Raw genomic sequence first — 26,400 nt, forward strand, 5'->3', positions numbered from 1 at the left:
TCGTCTACAGGCTGTCTTGGAAATTATTACTAATCAAACAGCTAAAGCTTTTGACGTGAAATGCAACTTATCAACACAGGATGGTTCTCGATTACCTGCTAGCCGAAGAAAGAGGTGTTTGTGATAAAGTAAATGTTTCCAATTGTTGTTTGAAAAGTGATGACAATGGTGAGGTAGTTAAACAAATCACATCAGAGACAGGGAAGTTAGCCCATGTTCCCGTCGGAACTTGGAAAGACGAATATTGACTTGTTTTCCTGGCTTCTCGGGAGCCCCTGAGTAAAACGAATCCTATTTTATTTGTTATGTGGATTAGCCACCTTATTGTTTTTGCCATGTGCTGTTCCATGTTTTATAAGATTAATTCAACACGTTATAACTAACATGCAATTTGCTATTATGGTTTCACCCGATGGCGTTAAACAAATGCGAGTAGTATGACAAAATGTACACACAAAATAACATTTTAATAGCCAACAAGAATTTGGAAACAATTGACTCTTAACAATTCAGATAACAATGTAAGCTGAGTAAAAAAAAAAAATAGAATAGCAACAAAAACAAGCGCCAGGAACGCAAAGACGAGGATATGGAAACGCCTTTTATACTTTTTCACCTCCGCCATAAGTTCTTGACGTGAGACAACAGAAAAACGCACCCTCTGCCTAAACAGCAACAGGAAAAAAAAAAAATATATATATATAAAATTTTGATCTTCTTTCTAATGAACCATATAGGTTAAACGTTTTGAGAACACTCACCTTACAGAATGTTCAGAGGGCGAAATGTCCACTCTAGACCCTTCTTCTCTGGCAGGTGACGTGGTGGTCTGGTGGTAAGAAAACCTTACATTGAAAACAGGGACCTGTCATTTGGCCATAGTGCCATAAATGTTACCATTAACAGACTTACCGGAGTGGTAAGCTCGGGAAGTGGGTTTGGGACTTCATCTGGGCACGCAGTAGCCATTGTTGATCACGCGAATGGTCCGTGTATACCTTTGAACATGCGCATGCGCGATTTTAAAGCCCCACAGAATGTGTTGGAAAAATCTGGAAAGACCGCGCATGCGAAATCCCTATAGTCTAGCCATGATAGTGACGCATGTTAAAAAAAAAAAAAAAAAGGGAATGTGTTAAGAAAAAGTTTTATTTTTAAGTTTTGGTTTTGTATGTTATTATTATATGTATTACCCAACTATGCCTATTGTAATTGTGACGTATTACCTTGTGAGTGTTATGATAAATGTTGGGATTGTGGAAAAAGGTTTACTTGCAGTGCCGAGAATGAAAGTAGCGTCTAATAAACAATAGGATAAAAAGAAAAAGGGGGGATTGTGAGAAACTATGGACTAGGGTATTGTTTATTAAGATTTTTGTTAAGCTCAATAGGATAAAAAGAAAAAGGGGGGATTGTGAGAAACTATGGACTAGGGTATTGTTTATTAAGATTTATGTTAAGCTCAATGTAAAGTTTAGGCAACAAAATATATGAAAACGCTTATGCAAACAGCTACCAGACACTGCTTGTGAAAGATAAGATAACCGCCAGATGTCCAGGAACCGACAGAAACAAGACAGACAACCCCACATAAGGATATATGAGTGAAGGGTCAATACCTCCACTACTTCATGAACACGGGTAAAGATGTATAAAAAGGGACTGTTTGAACTGCTCAGGGCGGCAGTTGGTGGAGCGCAGACTCCCCTGCCGTCCAGCGCTGTTTTTGCTCATATTCTACTTGCTATAATTAATAAAATTTTAATTGGATTATGATCCGTTGTGGTCTCAATTTATAACAACGGGGGGGCTGCCGGGGTCTCCTGCGCCCAGCCTGCTGTGCTCCACAGGGGGCTGGGCGCTGGGTGCCCCATGGCGGGGCTGGGGGCTGTAATCCCCCGGTGCCTGGCCTGGGGCTGGCTCCTTGTGCTCCCGCTGGTGCCCGGGGGTCTCGAAAGGAGGGCTGGCGTTGCTCCTTGTTGGCGCCAATTAACAACAATTAAACACCAGGCCAGGGCGTTAAAGCCCCGCTTTGTGCCAGGGCACGTGCTGGGGGTGGCCGGGGGCACCGCAGCCGCTCTCAGCCCCTCGTGCGGGGGGTGCAGCGCTGGGGGCACCCCCAGCTCCGGGGGCCCGGCGGGGACTACACATCCCATCGTCCCGCGGGGGGGAGGGGCCGGGCCGGGCCGTGCCGTGCCGGGTGAGCCGCGGCCTTCCGGGGGTGGGTGTCCGGCGTGCTACCGGTGCGGGCTGGGGGGCTGCGGGCTCGGGGGGCTGCGGGCTCGGCCCTGGGGGGCTGCGGGCTCGGGGTCTGGCGGGCGCTGGCGCGGGGCGCCGGGGTCAGGGGGCAGCGGGCGCCATGGCAACGGGATGCGCAGAGGCGGAGCCGGGGAGCGGTTGAGCGGTAAGTGGGGGGCTCCGCGCCTCCGGGCCGCGCACCCCTCGCCTCCAGCAGCGCTTTGCTTGTCCCAGGTCCCCGCGGGTGCCCCGGACCCAAGGGGGGGTGGGTGGGGGGGGTTTCCCTCCCTCTGCCCCTGGCTGCTCCACAGGCTCTGGGCTAAGCGGGACCCCCTGGGCTGTGCTGGGGTCGGGGGCGGCCGGAACCTTCACCCTCCCTGGTTCCCTGGGGGGGGTGTGATGTCCCCCTCGGGCTGCAGGAGCACGAAGCCGGTTTGGGGAGCGGGGGGGGGGTGTTTTTCAGACTCAAATGGAGCCTTGTTGAGAGGGGCTCGGGGGTGGGTGCGGCGCGGAGCCAGCCTGGCAGGCTGCAGCCCCCCGAGCCGGAGAGGGACATCTCTGTGGGAGAGGTGCCTCCGGCCGTGGTGGCACATCGGGGAACCCTCCTCTCCCTTCAGGCAGGAGGTTGGTGTGGATGTGACCAGTGGTGCCGGGTCCCCCTGCAACGTGGAAGAAGAATCCGTAAACGGACGCTGATGGTGAGCGTGGCCCTGCGGTGCGGGGCTGAGGCGGGGCTGGGAAATCCGGATCTGATGCTCTGGCAGCTCTGCCTGGAGGCAGAAGTGATCCCAAGGGCTGGAGGGTCCTGCCCAGCTGGCAGTCGGGAGGGGCTGTGCTCACCCGTGTCTCTGAAGTTGGAAATACCTTTGTAGTTCTGCATTTCACGTGTCATTTCCCAAACAGCACGGGCAGGAGGAGGGCCTCGCTGCTGTTTATGGGATGCTCTGGAGAAACCTGCCTCTGGCTTTAGTGTGTTTTGAGAAAGTCCAGGACAGACTTGCTTCATTTTCTAATGAGGGAATTTTTCTTTCTCCCCAGGCTACAAAACCCAAGAAAAGTTTAAGAGGTACGTACATATGCTGCAGGCTTTCCTTTTGCTGTCCGTAGGTGCTTCGATCTGCTGGGAATGCCTGGGGCAGGGGGGGGGGGACGACACTCTCAGGTGGCAGTCCTGGCTACTGAAATGTTTCATGATCCTTGTCTGAAAGCTGCAGATGGTTGAGTGCATCATCATGTCGTTCCTGAACCAGAAATTTTCACCTGCCTCTCACATCAAGCGGATTTGTTTATTGAGGTCCCACATTCCTTTCTTGTGGGCTTTCCCAAATTCAGGGGAGAATATAAGCATTTGTTTCAGTTCTTCCCATCACCTTATCCCTGTTTGGAGGGATACTGTTTGGAGGCCTCTTGCAGCCCCTGATACTGAAGCAGTGCTTTTGGGGTTGCCCAGGGACTCGAGATCCTGCGGGGTGAGAGCTCACAGGTTAAGTGCTGCTTGTGGCCAGTGACTAACTGAATACAAAGCAGCTGGTTCATTTGATAAAGATACCCCATTTCTGGCTAAGTGAAGCTAAATTTTTTATCCACAAAATACTGATCAGGTCCTGGCAGTTCTCTCTAGACTGACAAGGAAGGCCTGACGCTGATGATGCTTAAGACCAAAACTTTATTCTAGCAGATTTCCAAAGAGCAAGCCATACTGAAACTGGGAGCTTTCCTATGCCTGCTTGGTGAGCTCACCTGCCTCAACAGCTTAATTTGTCTCATTTCAGGCTCCATCGATGATGTGCTTGGTGACCTCCTGGGCTATGATGGTAAAACGAACCTTCTTCTCAGCTGAAAGGGCAGCGTCCTTCTATTCTTACTCCCCTCCTGGGAGCAGGAGGTGCTGGTGCAACAGCCATTGATCTGCAAGGGGGCTCCAGCTGTGAGGAGGGGATGGAGCAGGGAGCAGGGCTTCTCGGAGTCAGAGGCCATTGAATAGGCTGGACATCAGCTTTTGGGGAGGCAAAGTGAAGTTCACCTCTGATTAAAAGCCTCTGTGGCCCCGGGGTAGACAGCAGATCCCCCTTTGGAGTGCCTAGGTCAGGAATATGCCCGTGTCCATCATCCTCATCTCTCCCTGTCTTGTTTCCAGATGAAACCTCTGTTAAATCTGCCAAAGCTTCCCAGCCGGCTGTGGGCAGCAGTAGGAGAGCCCAGGACACTGGCTTGCAGGCCAGAAAGAAGTGAGTGCCTTTCAGACACAGCCTCTCCTGTGAGAGATCTCACTTGAAGATCTCTTTGTCCTCCCCAAATCCTTCTGATCTGCCCCATCCTTGGCTTTTCCACCTCCCTCCCTGCCCCAACAGTGATTGCCTGGGAAGGCGAGTTGTCTTCTGCGATGCCTTTGGGAACTGGGAGCCCAGAGCCCGAAGCTTTCCAGCAAGAGCTGGGTGTCCCCCAGCCTTGTACATCTTCTGTAAATCTGCTTTGTAACAGTTGCTTAAATAGAGCAGTCCCAGCACTGCCGTCCTTTATCCCAGTGCTATTTTAGCCTCATTTTCTGCGTTGTACGATGCGGCTGGTGTGGCAGCCCTGTGTGGTCTCCTCTGCCTCCCGCTGCCTGGCCTGGCTTGGCTGTCCCTGGACACACTGGCCGAGCTCACGTGTGGTGCTGCTAACCCCCGGGCTTGTGTCATAGGTCCATTTTAGAAGATGATTTCTTCGACAGACTCCCTGCGAAGGACATAAATTCTGCAGAGGTGAGTCCAAGGTTCAGGAAAGAGCGTGGGAGTCCCGAGGGCTGGGGCTGAGCCGGGCCAAGGTTGCGGCGGTATCACCCCGGCCAGGTCAGCAGTGGCGTGCCAGCGATGAGCTGTGATGTCTGGCTGAAGAGGTAACCCCTCTCCAGCATCCCAGTGGGGTGGGGAAGACAGGACAGGGCGGGGGTGGTGGTGGAAGAAGGGCTTCCTGGTGCCTTGGGTGAGATGGAGCAAAGCTGGGGGGCACGTGCTGCTGCAGCCCAGCCTTCCTGCGTGCACTTTGGGTAAAGTGTTGTAGGAAGGACCTTCACCCAGAGCAACGGCCTTGGGTTTTCCTGATGCTTCTCCTAGAGGCAGCAGGATCTCAGCAAAGGAATTGGGGCACAGGGGGTTTCCAGAGAGGAGGACACCAGGAGGAGTTGGGCATGTATTCTTCTATCTCATAAAACGGATATCAAGGGATATGGGGTAAGGGGTGAGGAGTTTCCAAAAATCTCTTCCCCTCTGATGTCTCCCCTCCCTGGCATGCAGGGATCCAGTGTCTCCGACACAGACCCACAAGCTGTGCTGCAGACCCTGAAGGCAAGTCCTTAAATCCCCTCCATCTCCATCCATCCCCTCCATCTCCATCCATCCCCTCCATCTCCATCCATCCCCTCCATCTCCATCCATCCCCTCCATCTCCATCCATCCCCTCCATCTCCGCCCCAGCGCGCTGCCATGGCCTCCAGCACCAGCCTCCGAAGGGAGAAGCAGCTCTCACCCTGCTCCCCATCCTTGTCCTCTTGCTTTCCAGGATATGGACGACATGGAAGCTGATCTCCTGGGAATCCCGAAACCCAGTTCTGGGCCAGGGAAGGCAACTGTGAAAGGTCCTGGGAAATGTGACTTCTTGGGAGGAGGAGTAAAAAACACAGGGAAGCTGGTAGCTCCTGAGGAAGGTAAAAAGGAGATTCTGCTATTCTTTTCACACCCTGATTGTAAACGAGCAGGGATATTTTCCTATCCTTATCTGGGATACGGAGCAAAAAGTGGATTTGTTCCCTAAAATGCTTTTCCTGGTTGCTTTTTGCAGGAGTGTTATTCTGGCCATGTGTTATCCCTTAGGAGATCCCTGGACGTCACTCACACCAGCAGCCGCTGCCACCTCCCACCAAACACCACTTGGCTGTTCCCTGGGGCGGTGCAAAGTGTTTCTGGTGGGGAGCCCCCTGCTCTGGGGGCAAGGAGAGCCAGAGGAGCTGCATTTCAGATCTGCCAGCCCCTAAAGTGCCCTGATCTTCCCCTGGCCCTTTTCTCCTCTGCTTGCAAGGAGACCCCTCCGGAGAGATGTGCACCTGGCAGGGCTGTGGGGGGGTCTGTCCATCACAGCGGGTGCTTTTAGGGGGCTGCCACCCAAAAAGCGACCCTTAGCTAGGGTGGGACCGGGGCATTTCTGCAGTACCTTGTCTCTGAGAGCCGTGGCCTCTCTTTCTAGGAGAGAAAGTGCCTGCGATGGAAAAGAAGGCGCTCTCATCCCCTGCCGCTCCCCGACACAACAAGAAATTTAACTTTGAAGGTGGGATCTCACTTCACGCGGCTGCGGGGGGGCACTGGGGGCTCTGCCCGTGCTCTTTGCCTCCTCGGTTAGCTGGAGGCTTGACTGGTTAATAAGATACGGAGTCCTTCACCCCTATGATGCTAGTGCAAATGTAATCCTTCAGAGGTGACCAAAGGGAAAAAAACCTCTGCATTCGAGGCCCTCCCCAGGACAGGACTGGGGGGTGATTCCTGGGGGCATTTGCATTTTTATATGTGCTTTGGTTTTTAATGATTGTAACACTTGGGAGCCCCTGTGTCAGGGGGGATTCTGTCCAGCTTCTGAACAGGGGAGTGGTTTCCTGGCACAGCTGAAATCTGGTTCTCAAAGCCTGTGCTTTAACAAAGATCAGGATCTGTTAAAATCTGTTAAAAAAAAAAAAAAACATAAACAAAAACCCTAATGGGCTTTAGGTGATTTAGGTGGCCTTTCTCCCCTTTTTCTTTGCCTAAGCTGTGTTCAGGCATTAAAGCACCCAAATTTTGGAGTTATTTTCTTCCGGGAGGATGAAAACGTGGAAAAACTGAATGGAAATCTAAGTCTTTGAGTGTTTGAAGTTCAGGGAGACTCAAGGGTATCCCAGGTCCCTGCAGGACCCGCGCTCATGGCTTTGGGCAGATACACTCTGCTGTCCCCACGTGCACGTTGTGGGGAACAGTGGCTGGCGTAGTGCAGAGCTCTTCTTCTAAATAACGTTGCGTTTGTTTGTTTGTTTTGTTATTCTCTTTTCCTGTACCTGCTGGGTAATTCCCAGATTTAGATGATCCTTTGGCAGGACTTTTGTCTGATGAGGAGCAGGATGCTCCCAAGAAACCAGCTCCAACAGGCGCTAAAAGCAGCTCTGAGGAAAAACCAGAACAGAGCAAAGAGAAAGGTAAGTGGGGTTGCTCAGTGCATCCTCTTTGTATTACATAAATCAGCAGCATGGATTAGTCTGTGTGAGATCCAAAATGATTACATTGAAAGCCACCTAGTCCTACCTCTTATTAGCCAGTAACGTAATTTATAGAGCAGCTTGGTAACAGGGTTAATTGTGCCACAGCTCACCAAGTGCTTGATACTTGCAGTGCGCCGCAGATTATGGAGCTGAGCTTTCCTTTCCAGGAATGGAGGCTCTGATCTTACCTTTGACCTCATCCAGCCCGTTCTGCACGCATTGCCAAATGAGAACAAATTTTCTGGGTCAGGATTTGCGTGTCTGAGAGCAGCACCAGTCCGTGCCACACCACAACTGGGGCACCTCTGGGTGGGATCCAGCTGTGGCTGTGTTACAGGCACTTGTCCCTCTTGTTCCTGCAGCAGGGATGCTAATGGGTCTGAGGGTCCCCTAAAATCACCTTTCACCCTGATAAATCTACTCTGGATGCAAGTAGCAGCTGGTGGGTTAGGGCAAGGTCTAAGGTGTGTTGGTAGAGAGGGACTTTAGGCAAAAGGGGACAGGAATTATCTGACTGGAAACTTTCAAAGCTAAAGAAGCTCCTGGCGTTATCCAGAGCTGGAAACCCCAGTGTCAGTGGCACCCAGCAGTGTCCCAGCAGTGGATGCATGGCTGCAGACCAGGCAGTAGTGCATTGCCGCTGTGTTACTTGCTGTGAGATCTGTTCGCTGATCTTAAAAATTACTTTTTAAATGGTCCTGAGAGATAAGAGCAGGCAGGGATGCTTTGATCTCCTGTTTAAAAAAAAAAAAAAGCCCTGATCAAACCTTTACCATGTGTGATCCCATCCACAGAGCCACCTCCACCCCAGACGCCCCTGCACACCGTGGCCCCGGTCCAGAGGAGGGCTGAGCTCACTTTTGAAGATACTGATGACGACCTGATGCATGCGCTGGGACTTGGCAGTGGCTCAAAAGGAGCTGAGAAGCAGGGAAAGAAGGCAGAAAAGTAAGGGCAATGAAGAGGCAGTGAGAGTAAAGCAGGGGATGGCTTGTGCATTGGGATGGTGCCAGCATGCTGGGGGGGGGGGGATGCTGGAGCTTCTGCCTGTGGGTCCCAGAAAGGGGCAAGAGCAGCCTCGTTTCACAGAGAAGAGCCAGAGCACCCTGGCAAGGCTGTGTGACAAGAAACAGCCCTGCCTCCCAGGGAAACCTATCTGCCACTGTGTCACCAACAGAGAGGTGCTCCGGCCAGCCCGCTCCAAGCTGGATGAGTTGCTGGGACAAAATTCCGTGGCCAAAATCCTGGAACAGCCAGGCACAGGAGAGCGCAGAGAGTTCAAACTGGATAAGAAGTACCAAAAGCAGCCAGGTGAGCGTGGCCAGGGATGCTGGGAAGGTCTGCAGAGGTGATGGCGTTGGCTTGGGAGGGCGAGATTGATTTCTAATGTCCTTGAAGGGGAAATACCCTTTCTGTAGTGGTCAGCAGGGTGGCTAATGGGCTCCCAGTCAGCTCTGGGGCAAAGGTGACTGATGCAAAAGTGTTGTACCCTGCCTTCGAGGCAGCCTGGGGGCATTTGCACAGCAGCTGTAACTCAGTTGCCTTTGGACATGGACTGATTCTCAGCAAAGCAACTTTTCCCAGCCACGTGGAGGAGACACGTTGCTTGCAGGTTTCCAGGGAAGATGTTTCCAGCTGTGTCTTCCCAGAGGCAGCAATCGCAGTGGGAATTGCAGGGGAGGAGGAGGAGGGCTGGTGTCTTTGCAAACAGCCGCTCCTCTAGGCGCTGACTCAAGGCTGCTTGTCTGAACAGAGAAGGAAGACGGCTGGGACAAGGAGGATTTTGTCTTTGGAGCGTACCAGCCGACGGTGGCCTCCATGCCCAAGGGCCAGCCGGCGAGGAGGCAGCCTGTGAGGTATTGTGCTCTGCGTGTGGAGCTCCAGCCAGCAGCCACGCTGCCCCCGCGGCAGAGCGGGCAGGGTCCCCGGGCAGGGTCCCCGGGCAGGGTCCCCGGGCAGGGTCCCCGGGGTCCTCTCACAGGCACGTATGTGACTGCTTCTCCTTGCAGCAGGTTTCCAGCCGAGAACAGCAGCGAACCAAAACCAGAACCCCGCTCCAAATCTCCTCCTTCAGCCAGGCACAGCCCTGTGCGGAGCAGCCGGACTCGAGGTGACTGGCTGGGCTTGAAAGATGAGGATTTTATGGATGCGAAGCCAACATCTGCAGCAAAAGCCAATCCTGCAGTGAGCTACCCCAGCCCTGGCACAGCCCAGCAGCCCGGCCCCACCAGCCAGCTCCCGGCTGCAGAGGCAGCGCTGGCTAAACCTGACCCGCTGGAGGAAGACAACTGGCTGAGCGCTGCCTTGTCTCGCAAGAAAGCCCAAGCACAGGCGAAGGCTCAGGAGCAAAGTGCCAAGCCCTTGGAGTCCCCAGAAGGAGGGCTGGATCCCCACGCTCCTGTCAGGTAAAAGCACAGCTGGTGGCCACAGGGCTCCCATCATGCAGCTGCTCCAACAGGACGTCTCAGAAATCCTCTGCTCGGATTTAAGAAATCCATTTTAAGTGCTCTCTTGCCTCGGGTTGGGTTAATAACGCAGAGGTTTCTCCCACTGGTGCAGCCTGCAGGGGCATCGCTCCTCTGGGCTCTCCTTCTAGTCATGGCTGAGATTGCACGTGCTGCCCCAGGTCCTGTGGGATTGTCCTGGATCAGCATACCCCCACGAGCTCCACGCATGCTCCTCATTCCTGCCTTCTTTCCCCTTCGTTCCTCCTAGTTCCAGGAAAACCACCTCCTCCAGCTGAGTTGGCACAGACAGGTTCAGGCTTGTGCCATTGGGATGGGACTCAGAAGTGAATTGCAGAGAAGCAGCCGCGTGTGTCGTGGGCAGGGGCATGTTGCCCAGGGGAAGGGGGTGGATGCAGCAAGGAGGAACTGGTGTTCCTCCAGAGATGGAGGTTCTGAGGTGTCTTTGCTCCCTCTGAAGCCAACAGGTTGAATCCTGCCGCAGCTGAGTGGGATAGGTTTTCACCTGCAAGGCAGGAACTGGTGTTGAGGGAAAGGATCTTGTCTTTCCTTGCCTCCTGGGCTCTCCCCCATGGGATGTTTTTTGCTTGCAGCCAGCCAGCCAGCCCCACAGGAGCACCGCAGCAGGCAGCTGTCCCGCAGGACCAGGCAGCGAGTGCAGATGGCTCCAGGTGAGGCCTCCTTCACCTTTCAGACACCTCCACAGGGGAGAATTCCTGTGGGAAGCGGCTGCATGTGTAGGTGGGGGAGCGGGGAGGGCTGGTAGCCAGCCGTGACCACTTTGGTCTGGGACCTGTGTAACCGGGAAGGAAGGCAGCGCTGAAGGATCGTCGGGCCCTTGCCTGTTCGATCGCAGTGCGACAGCCAAGCTTTAAACTTGCAAAAATGCCAAGCGGGATAATGTCTGCGTGCCTCTCCCTGCGCTGTGACACTGCTGTGCGTCACTTGTGTCTCTGTGCCCACGCAGGCAGCCGGTCCCCTGGCTCAGCACCACGAAACAAGCCTCGGTTCAACCATCGGATCCTGCGAAGGGGCATCCCTCCAGAAATGCCGGTGCCTTGGGTGCGTTTCCTGTGGTTGTACGGTTCGGGCAGCAGAGATTTGTACAGTTTGGTATGCGGAGAAGGGTCTCCCTGCCCTGAAAAAAACCAAAACCAACCCCCCAAAAAAAGGCAGGAACCACAGCACTTCCCTTGGCCACATGAATGCTGCCCAGGCTTTGACCAGCCATTGTCGGAGCAGGTTGCTGAGCTGCAGGATCCCACCATCCCCATGTCAGCTGGTGTGCTGGGGCACACTGAGCTCCGCAGTGCTGCCTTTGGGGTTTCGGAAGGCTGTGAGGGACTCGCTTTGCCGGAGCAATGGGTGTGCATAAGTTCACGCTGCCCCATCTGTCTTCCCTTTGCTGCCCCCACACTTGTCCCACCAGTGCTATGTGCTGGAAAGACCCCCTTCTGCTCTGGGCTGTGGCTGTGCGCCGGTTCAGAGGCCGCTGAAAGTGGCTTAGGGGACCCAGTCTCCTCCCTAGGTGATGGAGATGGAGGAGGAGCTGTGCTTTGTCCCTTGATTTACTCTGCAGAGCAGAGTCCCACCGTTGTGTGTGGAGTGGGGATGCAGACACGGACAAGCCTGTCTGACCCTCTGCCCTCATTGCCAGCTCCCAGAGCGGAGCGCGACCCTCATCGCTGTGCCCAGGAGACCCAGGCCCTCATCCTGCTGGGAGGGGATGGTTCCCATTGCTATATTCAAATCATGGACTTGTCCAATTTTCAGCCTCTACAGGCTCATTCCCAGGAAAGCAGGAGGCACCAGGCCCTGCCCCGCTCACTCAGGTAGGTGTGCTGGGTCCGTGCCCCGAGCGGTGCAGGATCAGGGCAGCGATCGCGAGCCCTCCGCTGCCGACTCGCCGCCATCCCGCTCTGTCCGTGCTCCCTCGGCCTGAGGAAGGATGTGCCCCACTTTGCATCTCTGGGAAGCCGTGTCCATGGAGGCAAAGAGTTTGGAGCTCCCCGAGGTGCCACAAGTTGCGTTTATCAGGCCAAAGCATGGGTGCTATGGATGCTTTGTAAATCATGTGTGTTTATAGCCCTGCATGGCCTGAGCAGCATTTACACAGTTCCCCAGGCATATATACATATTATATTAACTAGACAACAGAGGCTCCAGGTGATAAAGGACTTTTTCTTCAGTTGATTTTCCCCAGTATAGTGTTGAAGATGCTCTGAGATTATTTCTAGACAACTGAAGGAGAATTGAAGCCTTTCACAGAGAAGGCAGCTCTTGCTTGGTCTTTGAAGCCTCTCCTTCTCATCCAGCTGGGCTCCTCGCCCTGCCCTGGTGGTGGGACACATGTTGTCTCCCAGAGGGCTTGTGGTCTCAGCCTTGATTCTGCCCCCAGAGAAGGAAGAGCGCAGCATGCTTGTGTCTGGGGTGGGGGCTGCCGAGTGTCACCTGGGGAGAAGGGACCCACGCCAGCACGGGGATTGGGCTGGGGAGGGGGTGGGGGTGGTACTGCAGTAGGCTGGAGATGGATCGCCGTTTCCAGGCTAGGAGGAGATGTTCTCCCCAGGGCTTTACCTCCCTGAGAGCATCCCTGTGTCTCCGCAGGTTCCTGCACCCAGGGCACATGTCCAGGCTGCCCCGCAGCTGCAGGTAAGGCAGGTGCCTTCTTTTGGAGGCTGATGGCCGCACCACAAAGCCACTGATCCTGAAGGGCCTCGATCTTCTCTCTCCATCCTTGTAGGCAGAGTTCTCAGCCCCGGGCTTGCAGCATGAGACGAGGCAGGGGGCTCCCGCAGCCCAGCTCCATGAGGATGCATCAGGCTGCCAGGCAGCGCTGCTGAGCGCCCAGGCCCGTGTGGCAGAGCTGGAGAGCCAGGTGAGCCCCATTGCCTGCTGAATGGGGGACCACGGGTGACCCAGAGGGAGGAGAAGGAGCCATATCCTGTCCCAATAGCATCAGGGTGACAGGGGAGAGAGGTGAAACCTCCCTGTCCAGAGACGCCTATGGCCACCAAGTGCTGCTGTGGGAGTTCTGTCCCCAGGGCAGCACAAGGACTTTCTCTCCGGGTGCCTGGCAGGTCCGAATGCTGGAGCTGGAGCGGACACAGCACAAACTGTTGCTGGAAAATCTCCAGCAGCGGCACCAGGAGGAACTGAATCTCCTTGAGAGCACCCACAGGTACCAGCCTCTCACCTGTGCTTCCCTCCTCGCCTACAGCTCTGTCTCTCCTGGGGTGGGAGTGCTGGGATGCTTCCCAAATCCGCCCCTGGGGCAGGTGGGCGCAGAGCCATGTCGATGTGGACGTGGTGGGGGCAGAGAGCAGCCCCACAGGTGAGCCAACATGGGAGTCCACTCTCACCACCACTGTCCCCTGGGTGACAAGGAGGAGGGGCTGGTCCCATTGCCAGCGCACCCCCAACCAGGCAGCACAGTGGGCAGTAGCAGGAGGGTTCAAGGCTCAGGTCTGCGTGTTTCGCCATGCACACAGCAACACTGATCTGCTCGCAAACCCCTGTGTGCGCTCTGCGGGGGGGGGGGGGGGAGTGCTGGGTACTGCTGTGGAAGCAACACTTCTTCCTGGCTGTGACCTCTCGGGGCAGGAACCAGGTGAAGGTGGTGGAGGACACCTACGGGCAGCGGGAGGAGAGGCTGCGGCTGGAGAAGGAGCAGCTGATGGCTCAGCTCCTGCTGCAGAGCCAGGATGCGGAGCGGGCACGGGCAGAGCTGCTGGCGCAGCACCAGCAGCGCCTGGCCACGCTGGAGCAGCAGAACAAGCTGGAGATGGAGCGTCTGCAAGAGCTGCAGAGGTGAGAGTGGCACGAGTGGCACACACGTGTGGCTGGTACCCACAGTCTCAGCGAAGGAACCAGGGAGTGGTTTGGGGACATGGTGAAAGGAGAAACCAGACTCCAGAAGCACTGGGTTGTGGGCAGCTTGGTGCCTTTTGGAACGGGGATTTGCTTTGTAGGTGGACACAGGGAGATCTGACTGGAGACGTGGTTTCAGAGTGAATGCATTGTATTTTGAAAGATGCTGAACCCAATGTTTTATCTTCCCCCAAATCTCTTTTATTCAGGTCAGTGAGTTCAGTGAGTCACTGATGTCCACATAGTTTGGGTCAATGACAAATCAGTTTTTGGTAGAGGAGCTCATAACCCCAAAATTGGGCCCATCCCAAATGTGGATGCCTGTCGGTGGAATGCCCCAGGACAGACCCCCATGCCAGCTCAGCTCCTGGCACCTGATTCTCAGCCCCACAACCAAGCCTCTCCCACAATGCCTATCATGGGGAGCACTGGTTTGTGCCAGCCTGTGGCAGGCTCCTTCCCCGTGTCCCGCAGGGTGTCTGTCCAGGAGATGCGCAAAGACCACGAAGAGCAGCTCCAGCGGCTGAAGCGGCTGAAAGACCAGGAGATCGATGCAGTGACCAGCGCCACATCGTACACCAGGTACTGACAGTTGTGTTCCCACATTGGTCCCTGGCCACAGCATTCCCTGTCCTACACGAACCAGGCTTGGACCATGGCAACAGGGGCCATCCCCTCTCCCACCCACTGCCTGCGGGGATGCTGAGCTGTGTAATACCCGTCAGTGCCCCCCGGAAGCAGGAGCTGCATCTTCCTACTGCTCTGCTGTGACCCAGAGAGGTTCAGGGCAGGGCTGCCCGGCCTTTGGGCCACCAAATATCCCCCTCTCCATTGCGGTGAGATGAAGTGTGTCCCACAGGGGTGACCCTCCCCTCACTTCTCTCTGCAGGTCTCTGAATGGCATCATCGAGCGGATGGAGAAGTTCTCCAGCAACTTGCATGACCTCTCGCGAAAGGTGGAGGCCACACACCACACCACCTCCCAGGAGCTGGCCATGGGGGTACGGCAGCGGGACGAGCAGCTCAAGGGTATGTCTGCTGTTCCTCTGTGCCGGAACGGCTGCGGGGTCTCCACCGGAGCTGGGGGTACCCAGAAAACAAGGAGAAGTTGCTCTGAGTCAGCCAGAGGCTGGGAGCTGAGGCTGGCAAAGCCTTGCCTGCCTTGGTCACTGGACATCTCGGGGTCTTCCCTTTACAAAGCAGTGTCCTGGGGATGTGCCAGGGGTGATGAGCACAAACACACACAGTTTTTCTGTGAACATGGTGTGGATAGAAGGGAAGAACTTCCCGCCTCATGCTGCTCGTGCCTCTCCCCAAGTGCTCCAGGACAGGCTATCGCAGCAGCAGAGGGACATGGAGGAGGAGCGGAGCCAACTCCAGGAGGTGATCGCTAAAATGGAGGCCAGGCTGAGTGAGCAGACTCGGCTGCTGGAGCAGGTGAGCCCACACTGTGTCCTCTGCCCGGGTCGGCCCTCCTGTCTGGGTATGGGGTATGTGTCTCACCAACTGGAGGTTCCTGGCCTGGAGGTTGTGAATAGCATCTGTCACCTCTGTGTCTGAACGCAGGAGCGATGGAGGGCAACGGCAGAGCAATCCAAAGTGGAATTACTGCAGCACTCACTGGAGGAGCAGCGGCGAGTCATGACCCAGCAGCTGTCCATGGAGCGAGCAGAGCTGGAGAGGGCGAAGGTGAGGTGGGGCAGACATCTCCAGGGCTGCACTGCATTGTGTGGTGGAGGCAAGAGCTGGGTGCTGGGCTGCAGCATCCTTCTGCAGCTCTCTGCCTCCTCAGCCTCACACAGGGGGAATCGCAGTCAGGCCAGCCCTCTGGCTCACGGATGCAGGAGGCCGCGGTGTGTGCGCATGGCACGTGCTGGTTCTTGAGGAACACGGGACCAGAGCTCACGGTGACAGGGTTCACACCAGGCACCGTGGGCTTGAACCAGCCCCTAGATGTTGCACGGCAGAGATGGGTTAAAGGAGAAAAATCCTGTGGCGAATGGGACTTAGTGCTTCTTCTCTCCCTCTCTGGCAACGCTCCCCAGAGTGCTCTGCTGGAAGAGCAGAAGTCCGTGATGCAGAAGTGCTCGCAGGAGCAGCGGAAGCTGGCAGCCGAGTGGGCTGAATTTCACACCCAGCAGCAGCTGAGGAAGGAGCAGATGGAGCGCAACATGGACCGAGCCCTGAAGATGGACTCACAGAGAGAGGGCACCATCATGAGCCTGGCCAAGGTACCACAGTAGAGCCCCTCTCCATGGCCTCCAGCACCACCTGGCAGCTCACGGATGGGTCCTGCCCACCGGGGAGATGTTCAGCCCTGCCTTCAGGTGTTTAAAACAAGTTTTAAGAGACATCACTGCGGTGGTGAGAATCGGGCTGTTCCAGGAGCAGCCTCCACCAGCCTGTTTTAGATGTTGACTGAAGCATCAGTCACCTCTGTCTCTCCCCTTTGCCTGTGAGGAGTTTGGGCAGCCAGACCAGGCACAGCCGCCTCCATTGTAAGTCTGGTGAGAGGAAACCCCCATGGTGGGTTAAACAGAACCTCCCCATGCCATGGGGACATGTTTGGAGCCAGTTCTCCCCCCTGGAGCTGTCCAGAGGAGCTGTGGCACAGACTGTGGCAGGGCTGCATTTCTGAGGGCTACCAGGGTGGAAAATAACCATTCAGGCTGGGTGTTTCCACTGCTGACAAACTGCCAAGCCTTGAGCATGTTTTAGAGTGTGTAGCATGGGTGAGGGGCTCCGTCCTTTCTGGGGAAGGTGTGTGTGTGTGTGCCTGTACAATCCCAGCTCTGCCAACCCTGGTGCCCAAGGGTGGGTGGATGAGAGCATTGGTTGGGTACCTGGTGGTGTTGCTCTGCACCCCAAACTGGCAAACACAAGAAGGAAAACAGGGGCAGATCTCTCCCATCACTTGGGGGGACATGAGATAGTGTCCAGGATAGGGCAGGTAGTGCATTGATTTTCCCCATGCCCATCCTAGGAGCAGGCAGAGCTGAAGATCTGGAGCCATGAGCTGAAAACCAGGGAGGAGCAGCTGGTGAGGGACAGGGAGCTGCTGGACAAGTCCTGGCAGGAGCTGAGGCTGGAGAAGGAGAAGGTGGACAGGGCCACACTGCGCATCCAGCAGCAGGAGGAGCAGATTAAAAGCACGACCAAGGTAAGTGAAGCATCTGCGCTGCAATTCACAGCTGGGGTTTCACATCCCTCCTTGAGTGCTGAATCCCAGCGCTGTCCTGGGAGGGGAACAGGGGGTGCACAAAGGAGCCCTGCCCCAGGGCAGCGAGGGTCCCTGTCCCCAGCCTCCTCAGCTGCTCTGCCTTGCAGCTCTCATCCCAGAAGTACAAGGAAGGGGAGCAAGCCCTGCAAGAGGCGTGCAGGATAGAGTCCGAGCACCAGAGGAGGCTGCAGGTCATGGAGCAGCAGCTGGAGCAGCTGAAGCAGCAGGAACAGCGTCTTCACGAGGCAAATACTCCCTTGCCTTTCCTTCTTGGCCTGGGGCCGCTGTGCCAAGGGCCTGAACCTTTGCCAACAGTTTCTCTCTCTTTCTCCCGGGGATGGGGCAGGAGCGGCTGAGCATGGCTCGCCAGAGGAGACAGCTCGAACAGATACGTGAGGAACTGCCCACCAACTCTGCGATGCTGCTGAACACAAACCAGGGCCTCAGTGCCCCTAGGAGAGGCCTCTCCAGCACACCGTGTAAGGCTTCCTGCACGCTGCTGGGGGAGGGGGGGGACGGGACATGCTGGGGGCCAGTTGCACTTGTATTCCACTTCTCAGGAGGCTTGGGATGTTCCTGGGGGCTCATCACACACTCAGATGTGAGTTGGCCTCCTCACATCCTCTGAAGGAGCTCAGCAGAGACCTCTGAGCCAGGGCAGTGCCAGGAGGGGGCAGAGGGGGCAGGAAGGGAGAGGCAGGTGGATTAAAGGCCGTTTGCAGTGGGAGGTTGGGGAGGACCCTGCTGCAGGGACATGCAGGCAGCAAAAAAAGGGACACTTGTCCGTCTGCTGTTCCTCTAACGGCAGCGGTACCACACGGTTGGGCTCTTGTTCCAGGTTTTCCACTTCCCACCAGCGCGCTCCCTTGGCATAGCCCAGGGGGTAGCAGGGACACTGGGGCTGGCCCCACCGAGCTCTACGCCACATTGTTGCTGCTGAAGCACAGGGCCCAGCAGGTGAGGTGGTGGGAAACCAGGGCTGGAAAGGGCTTCAGACCAGCTGGGTGGGAGCAGGGCTGGGTGAAGCCTGGGTTGAGCCTGACGGCCACAGGGTGGGTGTGAGATCGTTGCTGGGCTGGGTGGGCTCGCAGAAGCCGTGGGCACCTAGAAGAGTGATACCAGCAGCAAGGGTTGGTGCGTCCTCACGGCTTGTTTCAGGCTGGTTGATAACATCCTTGGCTTGATGGCGTTGCCCCATCCCTGGGTGGCAGAAGCCAGCTCTGCTGGGCTCTGGCTTCATGATGTCCCCATCCTCAGCCCCCTCCTTCCCTGCTGCGTCCTTCCCCAGGCAGGGATGCTCTTTGAGCCTTCCTCTGTGGGCCTCACTCGGTGTGAGGTTATGGGCTCTGTGGGGAGCCCATACACCCCGGGGGCTACCACAGATGGGTACCTGCCCGCTGCTCGCCGCACGGAGGAGGGTTTGGGATACTCCCATCACTCGTGAGCAGCACCCTGGCCTGTGACCCCATTTCTGTGGCACTCTGATATCCGTGCCATCTATCCCTCTCTTAGGACCATGATTTCTTAGAGAAGGAGCAGTTCTTCCTGGACACCCTGAAGAAAGCAACCTACAACACTTCATCTCTGTCAGGCTGAGGAGGTGGCATCCCCACGCACCCCAAGGGATGGCTGTGCCTGTCCCCGCAGGAGGCTGCTGTGGAGGAAAACAAACAATAAATAATCCCAGTTCTCTGCTGAGGAAGTGTCCTCTTTAAAAGCAACCTCGGAGTGTTCAGAGCGTGAAATCCATCCCTGGGCTGGGAAGTCTGGCCTCCATCCCTCAGGGCCAGTGTCCCTGGCCACCTGGCAGGCACTGCTGGGAGGCAGTGGCCACCGTGGGTGTGAGAAACTATGGACTAGGGTATTGTTTATTAAGATTTATGTTAAGCTCAATGTAAAGTTTAGGCAACAAAATATATGAAAACGCTTATGCAAACAGCTACCAGACACTGCTTGTGAAAGATAAGATAACCGCCAGATGTCCAGGAACCGACAGAAACAAGACAGACAACCCCACATAAGGATATATGAGTGAAGGGTCAATACCTCCACTACTTCATGAACACGGGTAAAGATGTATAAAAAGGGACTGTTTGAACTGCTCAGGGCGGCAGTTGGTGGAGCGCAGACTCCCCTGCCGTCCAGCGCTGTCTTTGCTCATATTCTACTTGCTATAATTAATACAATTTTAATTGGATTATGATCCGTTGTGGTCTCAATTTATAACAATTCCTGGTGCCGTGACTCGGATAAGGAACGGTGGGCTTTGGTCCTCCGGGGAGGCGCCCCGCGACATTTCGCGGCCCCGCGACCAACAGCTTACTCCAACCTTACCGATGAACCTAAATTCTAGAATAATGAGCAAAGGAGAAACCGGTAAAATCCCATAAAAATTCTGTGCACGGGAGTCCGGACGAAGACGCAGGACGCGTAAGTATATTGCGAAGTTGTTCGCGGGTTTGCCGTTCGGGTGGGATTGGGTTTCCTGGAATATAACGAGTGAGAGGTTCGATATACTGAACCAAGCGAGTGCGGACTCTTAAGTACTGCGTTTCCCATCTCCCGCGAGGGACTGGGCCAGGAACAAGGGGAGCGAGTGAGTGTATGTTTGTGGATATTCCAGAAGATGGGGGCGAAGGGCAGCAAGCCTTCGACTCCCATGGGAAGGGTACCCACTGTACCTAAGAATACCCCTCTGGCATATATCTTGGACAATTGGAGATATTTCCCTGGAACCCTAGGGAAAGATAAGCAGAAAGTGATAGAATATTGTACTAAGATATGGGGAGGGAAGAGGATTTCTAAAAATGTCTTTTGGCCAGTCTATGGGTCAGAAGAAGATTGGGTAAGACAGCAATTAAACCTCTGGGTTAATAATAAAAAAAAACCCTTAACCCGGAGGAGAGTCAATATGTGGAGGTGTGGCTAAAAAACCGGGAGCTAGACTTTACCCGCTGAATAAAATAAAAAAACTAAACAAAAGAAAAAGAAGGGAGAGTTAGACGAAACCCTTCTAACGCCCCCTCCTTACATTTCTCCTCCTGCTCCTGCAGAGGTCCCCAGAGCGCCCACTCCCCCACCAGAGTCGGAACAAGGGTCTCCCCCTCTTCCTAGACGCGTAACTAGAAGTCAAAAAGGGGCAGCTCAAATATACCCCCTAAGAGAAAAGCCCATGGGGGGACCTCAACCTGTGATCGGATATATTTCTGTGCCTCTAAATTCGGCTGACCTATGAGATTTTAAAAGGACCGAGATGGGACACTTAATTGAGGACCCACTCGGAGTGGCAGAAAGATTAGATCAATTTCTGGGACCAAACCTTTATACTTGGGATAAGATGCAATCTATCCTTTGTCAATTATTTACTACCGAGGAAACCCAGGGACCCCAAGCAGATATTAAATGGCCACTCCAAAGACCTAATTGGGATAATCAGGATCCGGCGCATAGAACTCATATGCAGGACCTGAGAACTATAGTAATTCAGGGGATTAGAGAAGCAGTACCCCGTGGCCAGAATATCAATAAAGCATTTAATGAAATGCAAAAGAAAGATGAGAGCCCCACTGAGTGGCTGGAACGACTGAGGAAAGCCCTTCAGCTGTACTCTGGGGTAAATCCAGACAACCCTTTAGGGCAAGCGCTCCTCAAAACTCAGTTTGTGGCAAAATCATGGGAAAAACTTTAGCGGAACACTTCAGCAGGAGAGGACAGATAAGGGTGAAAGAAATAATTAAGCAAGAAAAGCAGATGGCCAGCAAGGGCATAAATTACCTTAGACTGATAAGAACACTGCAAATGAGCAAAAGGTGAAAAGTACACCATGAGGAAGACCTACAGCCTTCCTCCCATAGACCACTGCCCACATTCTAAAGACCCCGGCCCACAATTTTTGGAAGAATCTGCGCAAGCGTGAAAGACTGATAAGCTAATTAGCATACGAAGCGAGGGTAGGCGGGTTCAGGTAATGAATATGTATAATCGTTAATGGAATATTCATTGTTTCAAGCTTATTTGCTGCAGTGTTGCTTATTTTGGTTACCGGATTTATGGAATGTGGAATTTGACTTTGATAATTGTTACTGTGATTTTGGCTATATTTTTGATAATAATAGTGAGCTCTTGGTGTTGCTGTAGAAAGATACCTGTGTGTTGCATTTTGTAAGTAGTAATTCTGTAAGTGATAAGTGTGTTCTGTGAGTGTAAGCTGTGAAAAATGGGAGGAAAGCAGAGTGGTGGGATTTTAAAGAAAAATCCGCTAGGGTGTGTTTTGAGTCACTGGAGGGATATTGGAGGGTCTGCTGGTGGAAATGTGAATAAGAAAACGTTGATAAAGTACTGTAATCAATGGTGGCCACTTTATAAGCTGGAAGGTGGGGAAAAATTGCCTTGTAATGGAACTATAAATTATAATACTTTGCTGCAGTACGGAGAGAAGGAAAATGGGATGAAGTAATGTGTGCTGATATGTTTGTGACAGGAGTGTGGGATTAACACCACCTGATCTTTGATTATGGCTCTAGAAAAGGATAAGATAAAACAAACAAACAAACAAAAAAAACCAAAAACCTGAGACCTAAACTAAAAGGATGTTCTTGTTGAAATATTTGTGTAAAAAAAATAGAGAGAGCTCAGGTTGTGGTTCTTTCTGTGCGGCAACCAGAATGAAACACGTTGTAAGATAAAAAAACTTGTGCTAATGTATGTAAGGTCTGAAGGGGGGGGGGTGATGGAGAATCAAAGACCCTGTGAAAGTGTTGAAGTATCGGGGTGAGTTTGTACAAAGCCCCGTAGCCCCTCGAAGGTGCGGCTGAGTCCTGCGGGACGCATGGCAGGGTGTTTGCTGTTTGCCTGCGAAGGCATGGTATGTAAGATTGCAGACTTAAAGCAACAAGGAGCAGATTTGCATTCAGGGTGAGAAAGAGTTAAAACAGAAGTGCTGTAGCAGAGGCAGGCTTGTGTAACCTGCAGAGCAGGAAGAGCATCTCCTGCCCCGAATCCTCCTGATGGTGGGGAGGAGGGGGTTGCTGTTGCTGACGATTGAGCAGAAGGACCTGACAATGTCACCCCGATTGCTGCAGCATTTGCAGCACAACGGGACCGGTAACGGCCCCTCTAGGGCAGGCAGCGGGTCTGAGGAGAGTAAAGGTGAATCTCTGATGGGGAAATCTAGATGTTGGAAAGTCAGTTGTGAATAGGACTGGATAAAGGTTCGAGTTGATTTTTACTAAGGTAATCGTGATGTAGAAAAGTTGGTGAATACAAAACCAACTTATTTGGTGTTAAACTTCAGTGAAAAGAATTTGTTACAGTTGTGGGAGCTGCTGGCCACCAGGAAAATACCCTGAAACCTTTAAAGTAAATGTTGAGCTTATCTTTAATTCAACAGAAAAGTGGAAGAGAGGACCTCCCTGAAGTAAAAGAAATCTTTAACCAGGTATATCTGGAAGTAAATTCCAGGTAAGGGGAATAATGCTTTCCCTGTTATAGTAGAAATGATAAACGGGAGGCCTGCCTAGTTCAGGTAAAACAATATCCCTTGGTCAGCAAGGCTGTGGGGAATATTGCATAAAAACTAAAATAAAATACACTCTGTAGTAGTTCTACTAATGTAAATCTGTGTTTTACCATGACTGTGACTTGTTATGGGATGTGCAGATGAAACTCTGCATTGACAACAAAGTACAAGGAATAAGCTTGGTCAGGTGCCTCCTACCACAATCAAGGGCAAGACTGGGTTGGTCTCTGTGTTTGCCACCAAGAAGGATCTTGAGCTCTGCTGCTGGCTGCAACCCAGTAGGCGTTGAGCGGTGGGGACATGTGCCATGCCAGACCTTGATGTGAGGAAGGGCCCCCTCTGTTATAAGAGGGTCGTCCAGGAAGGAAGAACATAAGATGGCCCATTAAGGCACTGATTTGGAAATTGGAAACCGCCTGGCCGACCATGAAGCCATACAAGTAGCAGAGGAGGTAGGAAAGAAGGAATTATCCTTAATACCAGATGGTAAAATCCAAACTGTAAGTACAGATCAGGAGCCAAATTATTCTAAAGAAAACTTAAAGGTAATTCAGGACATGAATGATAAAATAAATAAGTGGACTTATTTGAGGGATGGTCGTATAGTGGTACCATCCAATTTAATATGGACCACAGCCGTAATAGAACATAATAAGATGCATTGGGGAGCTGATAATTTATATAAAAGTCTAAATCAGAAATTGATAGGGCAGAACTTGTATACTGTAATAAAACAGGTGACTCAGCGATGTGAAATGTGTTTGAAAATTAGCCAGGGCAACAGTGGCAAGTTGATTTTTCCAGACTCCCAAGAATTGGGGGGGTACCAATATTTATTAAATGAATGGACACCCCAACGTATCATACAGTATTATAGACCTGCAACTTGGAATCCTAATGAACTTATTAACGGTGCTCGAGAACCTATCTACAATCTGAATCATATCATTCATGTACAGGCTGTCTTGGAAGTTATTACTAATCAAACAGCTAAAGCTTTTGACGTGAAATGCAATTTATCAACACAGGATGATTCTCGATTACCTGCTAGCCGAAGAAGGAGGTGTTTGTGGTAAAGTAAATGTTTCCAATTGTTGTTTGAAAATTGATGACAATGGTGAGGTAGTTAAACAAATCACGTCAGAGATAGGGAAGTTAGCCCAGGTTCCAGTCTGAACTTGGAAAGACGAATATTGACTTGTTTTCCTGGCTTCTCGGGAGCCCCTGAGTAAAACGAATCCTATTTTATTTGTTATGTGGATTAGCCACCTTATTGTTTTTGCCATGTGCTGTTCCATGTTTTATAAGATTAATTCAACACGTTATAATGGTTTCACCCGATGGCGTTAAACAAATGCAAGTAGCATGACTATTAACATTTTAATAGCCAACAAGAATTTGGAAACAATTGACTCTTAACATTTCAGATAACAATGTAGGCTGAGTAAGAAAAAAAATAGAATAGCAGCAAAAACAACCGCCAGGAACGCATAGATGAGGATATGGTAACGCCTTTTATACTTTTCCACCTCCGCCATAAGTTCTTGATGTGAGACAACAGAAAAACGCACCCTCTGCCTAAACAGCAACAGGAAAAAAAAAAAAAAAAAAAATTTTGATCTTCTTTCTAATGAACCATATAGGTTAAACGTTTTGAGAACACTCACCTTACAGAATGTTCAGAGGACGAAATGTCCACTCTAGACCCTTCTTCTCTGGCAGGTGACGTGGTGGTCTGGTGGTGAGAAAACCTTACATTGAAAACGGGGACCTGTCATTTGGCCATAGTGCCATGAATGTTACCATTAACAGACTTACCGGAGTGGTAAGCTCGGGAAATGGGTTTGGGACTTCATCTGGGCACGCAGTAGCCATTGTTTATCACGCGAATGGTCCGTGTATACCTTTGAACATGCGCATGCGTGATTTTAAAGCCCCACAGAATGTGTTGGAAAAATCTGGAAAGACCACGCATGCGAAATCCCTATAGTCTAGCCATGATAGTGACGCATGTAAAAAAGGGAATGTGTTAAGAAAAAGTGTTATTTTTAGGTTTTGGTTTTGTATGTTATTATTATATGTATTACCCAACCCTTTGGAGTTATTTTGAAAACTGTGTGTTTGATGCAAAGTACAAACATGAACTAGAAATTGAATAGCAGAATAACAGTCCAGCAAAGTCTCATGTAACATGAAAACAGACTTCTTCACTCGTGAATCCAGTATTTCTCTTCAGGAAGTGACGAAGATGAACGCCTGGAAATTATATAATTTACCAGAGTCAAAATTAATTCAAACTCAGATCGGTCCAGGGAAGTGGAATTTCTCCGTGCATCTATATTCCCTGATACCTATAGAACAGGGCTCCCCTGTTTTTACCCCAGATCTAGCAAAGCTTCAGGCCCAATGCAAGGCATTTTATATATATGTCCAGCAAGTAACCCTGGCAGAAGTTATTGTAATTATCCAGGTCATTTTTACTGGTGGCTATTGGGGTTGTGAAACTGTTGCTATCTATCACACCTCTGAGGAGGTGTTACGCCACTTTGAAGGAGACCTGAATAGACAAAAACGAGAGCCAATTACAGTGGTAACCCTAGCTACACTGCTGATAGCGGGTGGAGTTGGAGCAGGTACAGGCATAGCCTCCCTAGTAAAAGGTCAGAAATTACAAAGTTTGCAGATGGCTGTAGATGAGGATTTAGCAAAAATAGAACAATCTATCCAAAATTTAGCCACTTCAGTAAAGTCTTTATCAGAAGTAGTGCTGCAGAATAGAAGAGGATTAGATCTATTGTTCTTAAAAGAAGGAGGGTTATGTGTAGCTCTCAATGAAGAATGTTGTTCTTTTGCTGACCATACGGGAGTAGTCCAGGACACCGTGTCTGAACTCCGGAGAAGATTAGATCAACGTAAGAAGGATCGTGAGGCGGGCAGGTCATGGTATGAAAACTGGTTTAATGTTTCACCTTGGCTAACCACTTTGTTATCCGCTTTAGCAGGACCGCTTATCATGTTGATTTTGGGACTTATATTCGGGCCTTGTATATTACGCTATATTTTACATTTTATTAAAGAACGGTTTGACATAGCTAAATTGCTTATTTTAACTACGAGGTCTGGGGCAAAATATAAGAGTGTATCTATTAATGAGGATGAAGATTGTTGTGAATGCGTTATGCCACGTGAGAACTATGCCTATTGTAATTGTGAGGTATTACCTTGTGAGTGTTATGATAAATGTTGGGATTGTGGAAAAAGGTTTGCTTGCAGTGCCGAGAATGAAAGTAGCGTCTAATAAACAATAATAGGATAAAAAAAAAAAAAGGGGGGGATTGTGAGAAACTATGGACTAGGGTATTGTTTATTAAGATTTATGTTAAGCTCAATGTAAAGTTTAGGCAACAAAAGATATGAAAACGCTTATGCAAACAGCTACCAGACACCGCTTGTGTAAGATAAGATAACCACAATACACAAACTAAACCAGACACCGCTGGTGCAAGATAAGATAACCACCAGATGTCCAGGAACCCACAGAAACAGGGCAATGAGACAAAGGAGGAAGACCACCAGGAGGCAGAAAACGACCCCCTAACAACAACTGAAGCATGACTCCACTACCTCATGAACACGGAAGTAAAGATGTATAAAAAGGGACTGTTTGAACTGCTCAGGTCGGCAGTTGGCGGAGCGCAGACTCCCCTGCCGTCCAGCGCTGTTTTGCTCATATTCTACTTGCTATAATTAATAAAATTTTAATTGGATTATGATCCGTTGCGGTCTCAATTTATAACAATAGTGAGAAACAAAGACCCAAAACCTGAGA

The 26,400-nt window shown here is 52.0% G+C and overlaps 1 protein-coding gene and 1 long non-coding RNA gene across 3 annotated transcripts; one reads left to right on the forward strand and one right to left on the reverse strand.

Annotated features, from left to right (window-relative positions):
- Positions 1–403: 403 nt before the first annotated feature.
- LOC308057292 lies at positions 404–24,819 on the reverse strand. Its single transcript, XR_013925201.1, has 2 exons — positions 23,942–24,819; positions 404–500 (listed from the first exon to the last, which is right to left on the reverse strand). It is a non-coding gene; the product is annotated as an uncharacterized lncRNA (long non-coding RNA).
- Positions 2,755–18,749, forward strand: LOC308057290 (fas-binding factor 1 homolog). Of its 2 annotated transcripts, XM_080411433.1 has the most exons (30): positions 2,755–2,936; positions 3,277–3,304; positions 4,011–4,052; positions 4,376–4,466; positions 4,922–4,982; positions 5,514–5,564; positions 5,779–5,923; positions 6,460–6,540; positions 7,316–7,435; positions 8,293–8,446; positions 8,676–8,809; positions 9,252–9,354; positions 9,508–9,903; positions 10,557–10,634; positions 10,931–11,025; positions 11,737–11,795; positions 12,571–12,615; positions 12,707–12,841; positions 13,044–13,144; positions 13,567–13,773; positions 14,308–14,415; positions 14,723–14,862; positions 15,152–15,270; positions 15,400–15,522; positions 15,879–16,064; positions 16,817–16,993; positions 17,161–17,298; positions 17,400–17,532; positions 17,892–18,010; positions 18,566–18,749. In XM_080411433.1, exons 1-30 carry the CDS (start codon positions 2,934–2,936, stop codon positions 18,647–18,649), a joined length of 3,456 nt encoding a protein of 1,151 aa, XP_080267559.1. In that variant the 5' UTR covers positions 2,755–2,933; the 3' UTR covers positions 18,650–18,749. The 2 variants fall into 2 exon arrangements, with proteins under 2 accessions (XP_080267559.1, XP_080267558.1); XM_080411432.1 differs by lacking the exons at positions 2,755–2,936; positions 3,277–3,304; positions 4,011–4,052; ... (1 more) ...; positions 4,922–4,982; positions 5,514–5,564 and having other exon boundaries at positions 5,623–5,923; positions 9,511–9,903.
- Positions 24,820–26,400: the final 1,581 nt, after the last annotated feature.

The sequence above is a fragment of the Falco punctatus genome (genome assembly GCF_963210335.1).
Source record: "Falco punctatus genome assembly, contig: scaffold_76, whole genome shotgun sequence".
In the NCBI taxonomy this organism is placed as follows: Eukaryota; Metazoa; Chordata; class Aves; order Falconiformes; family Falconidae; genus Falco; species Falco punctatus.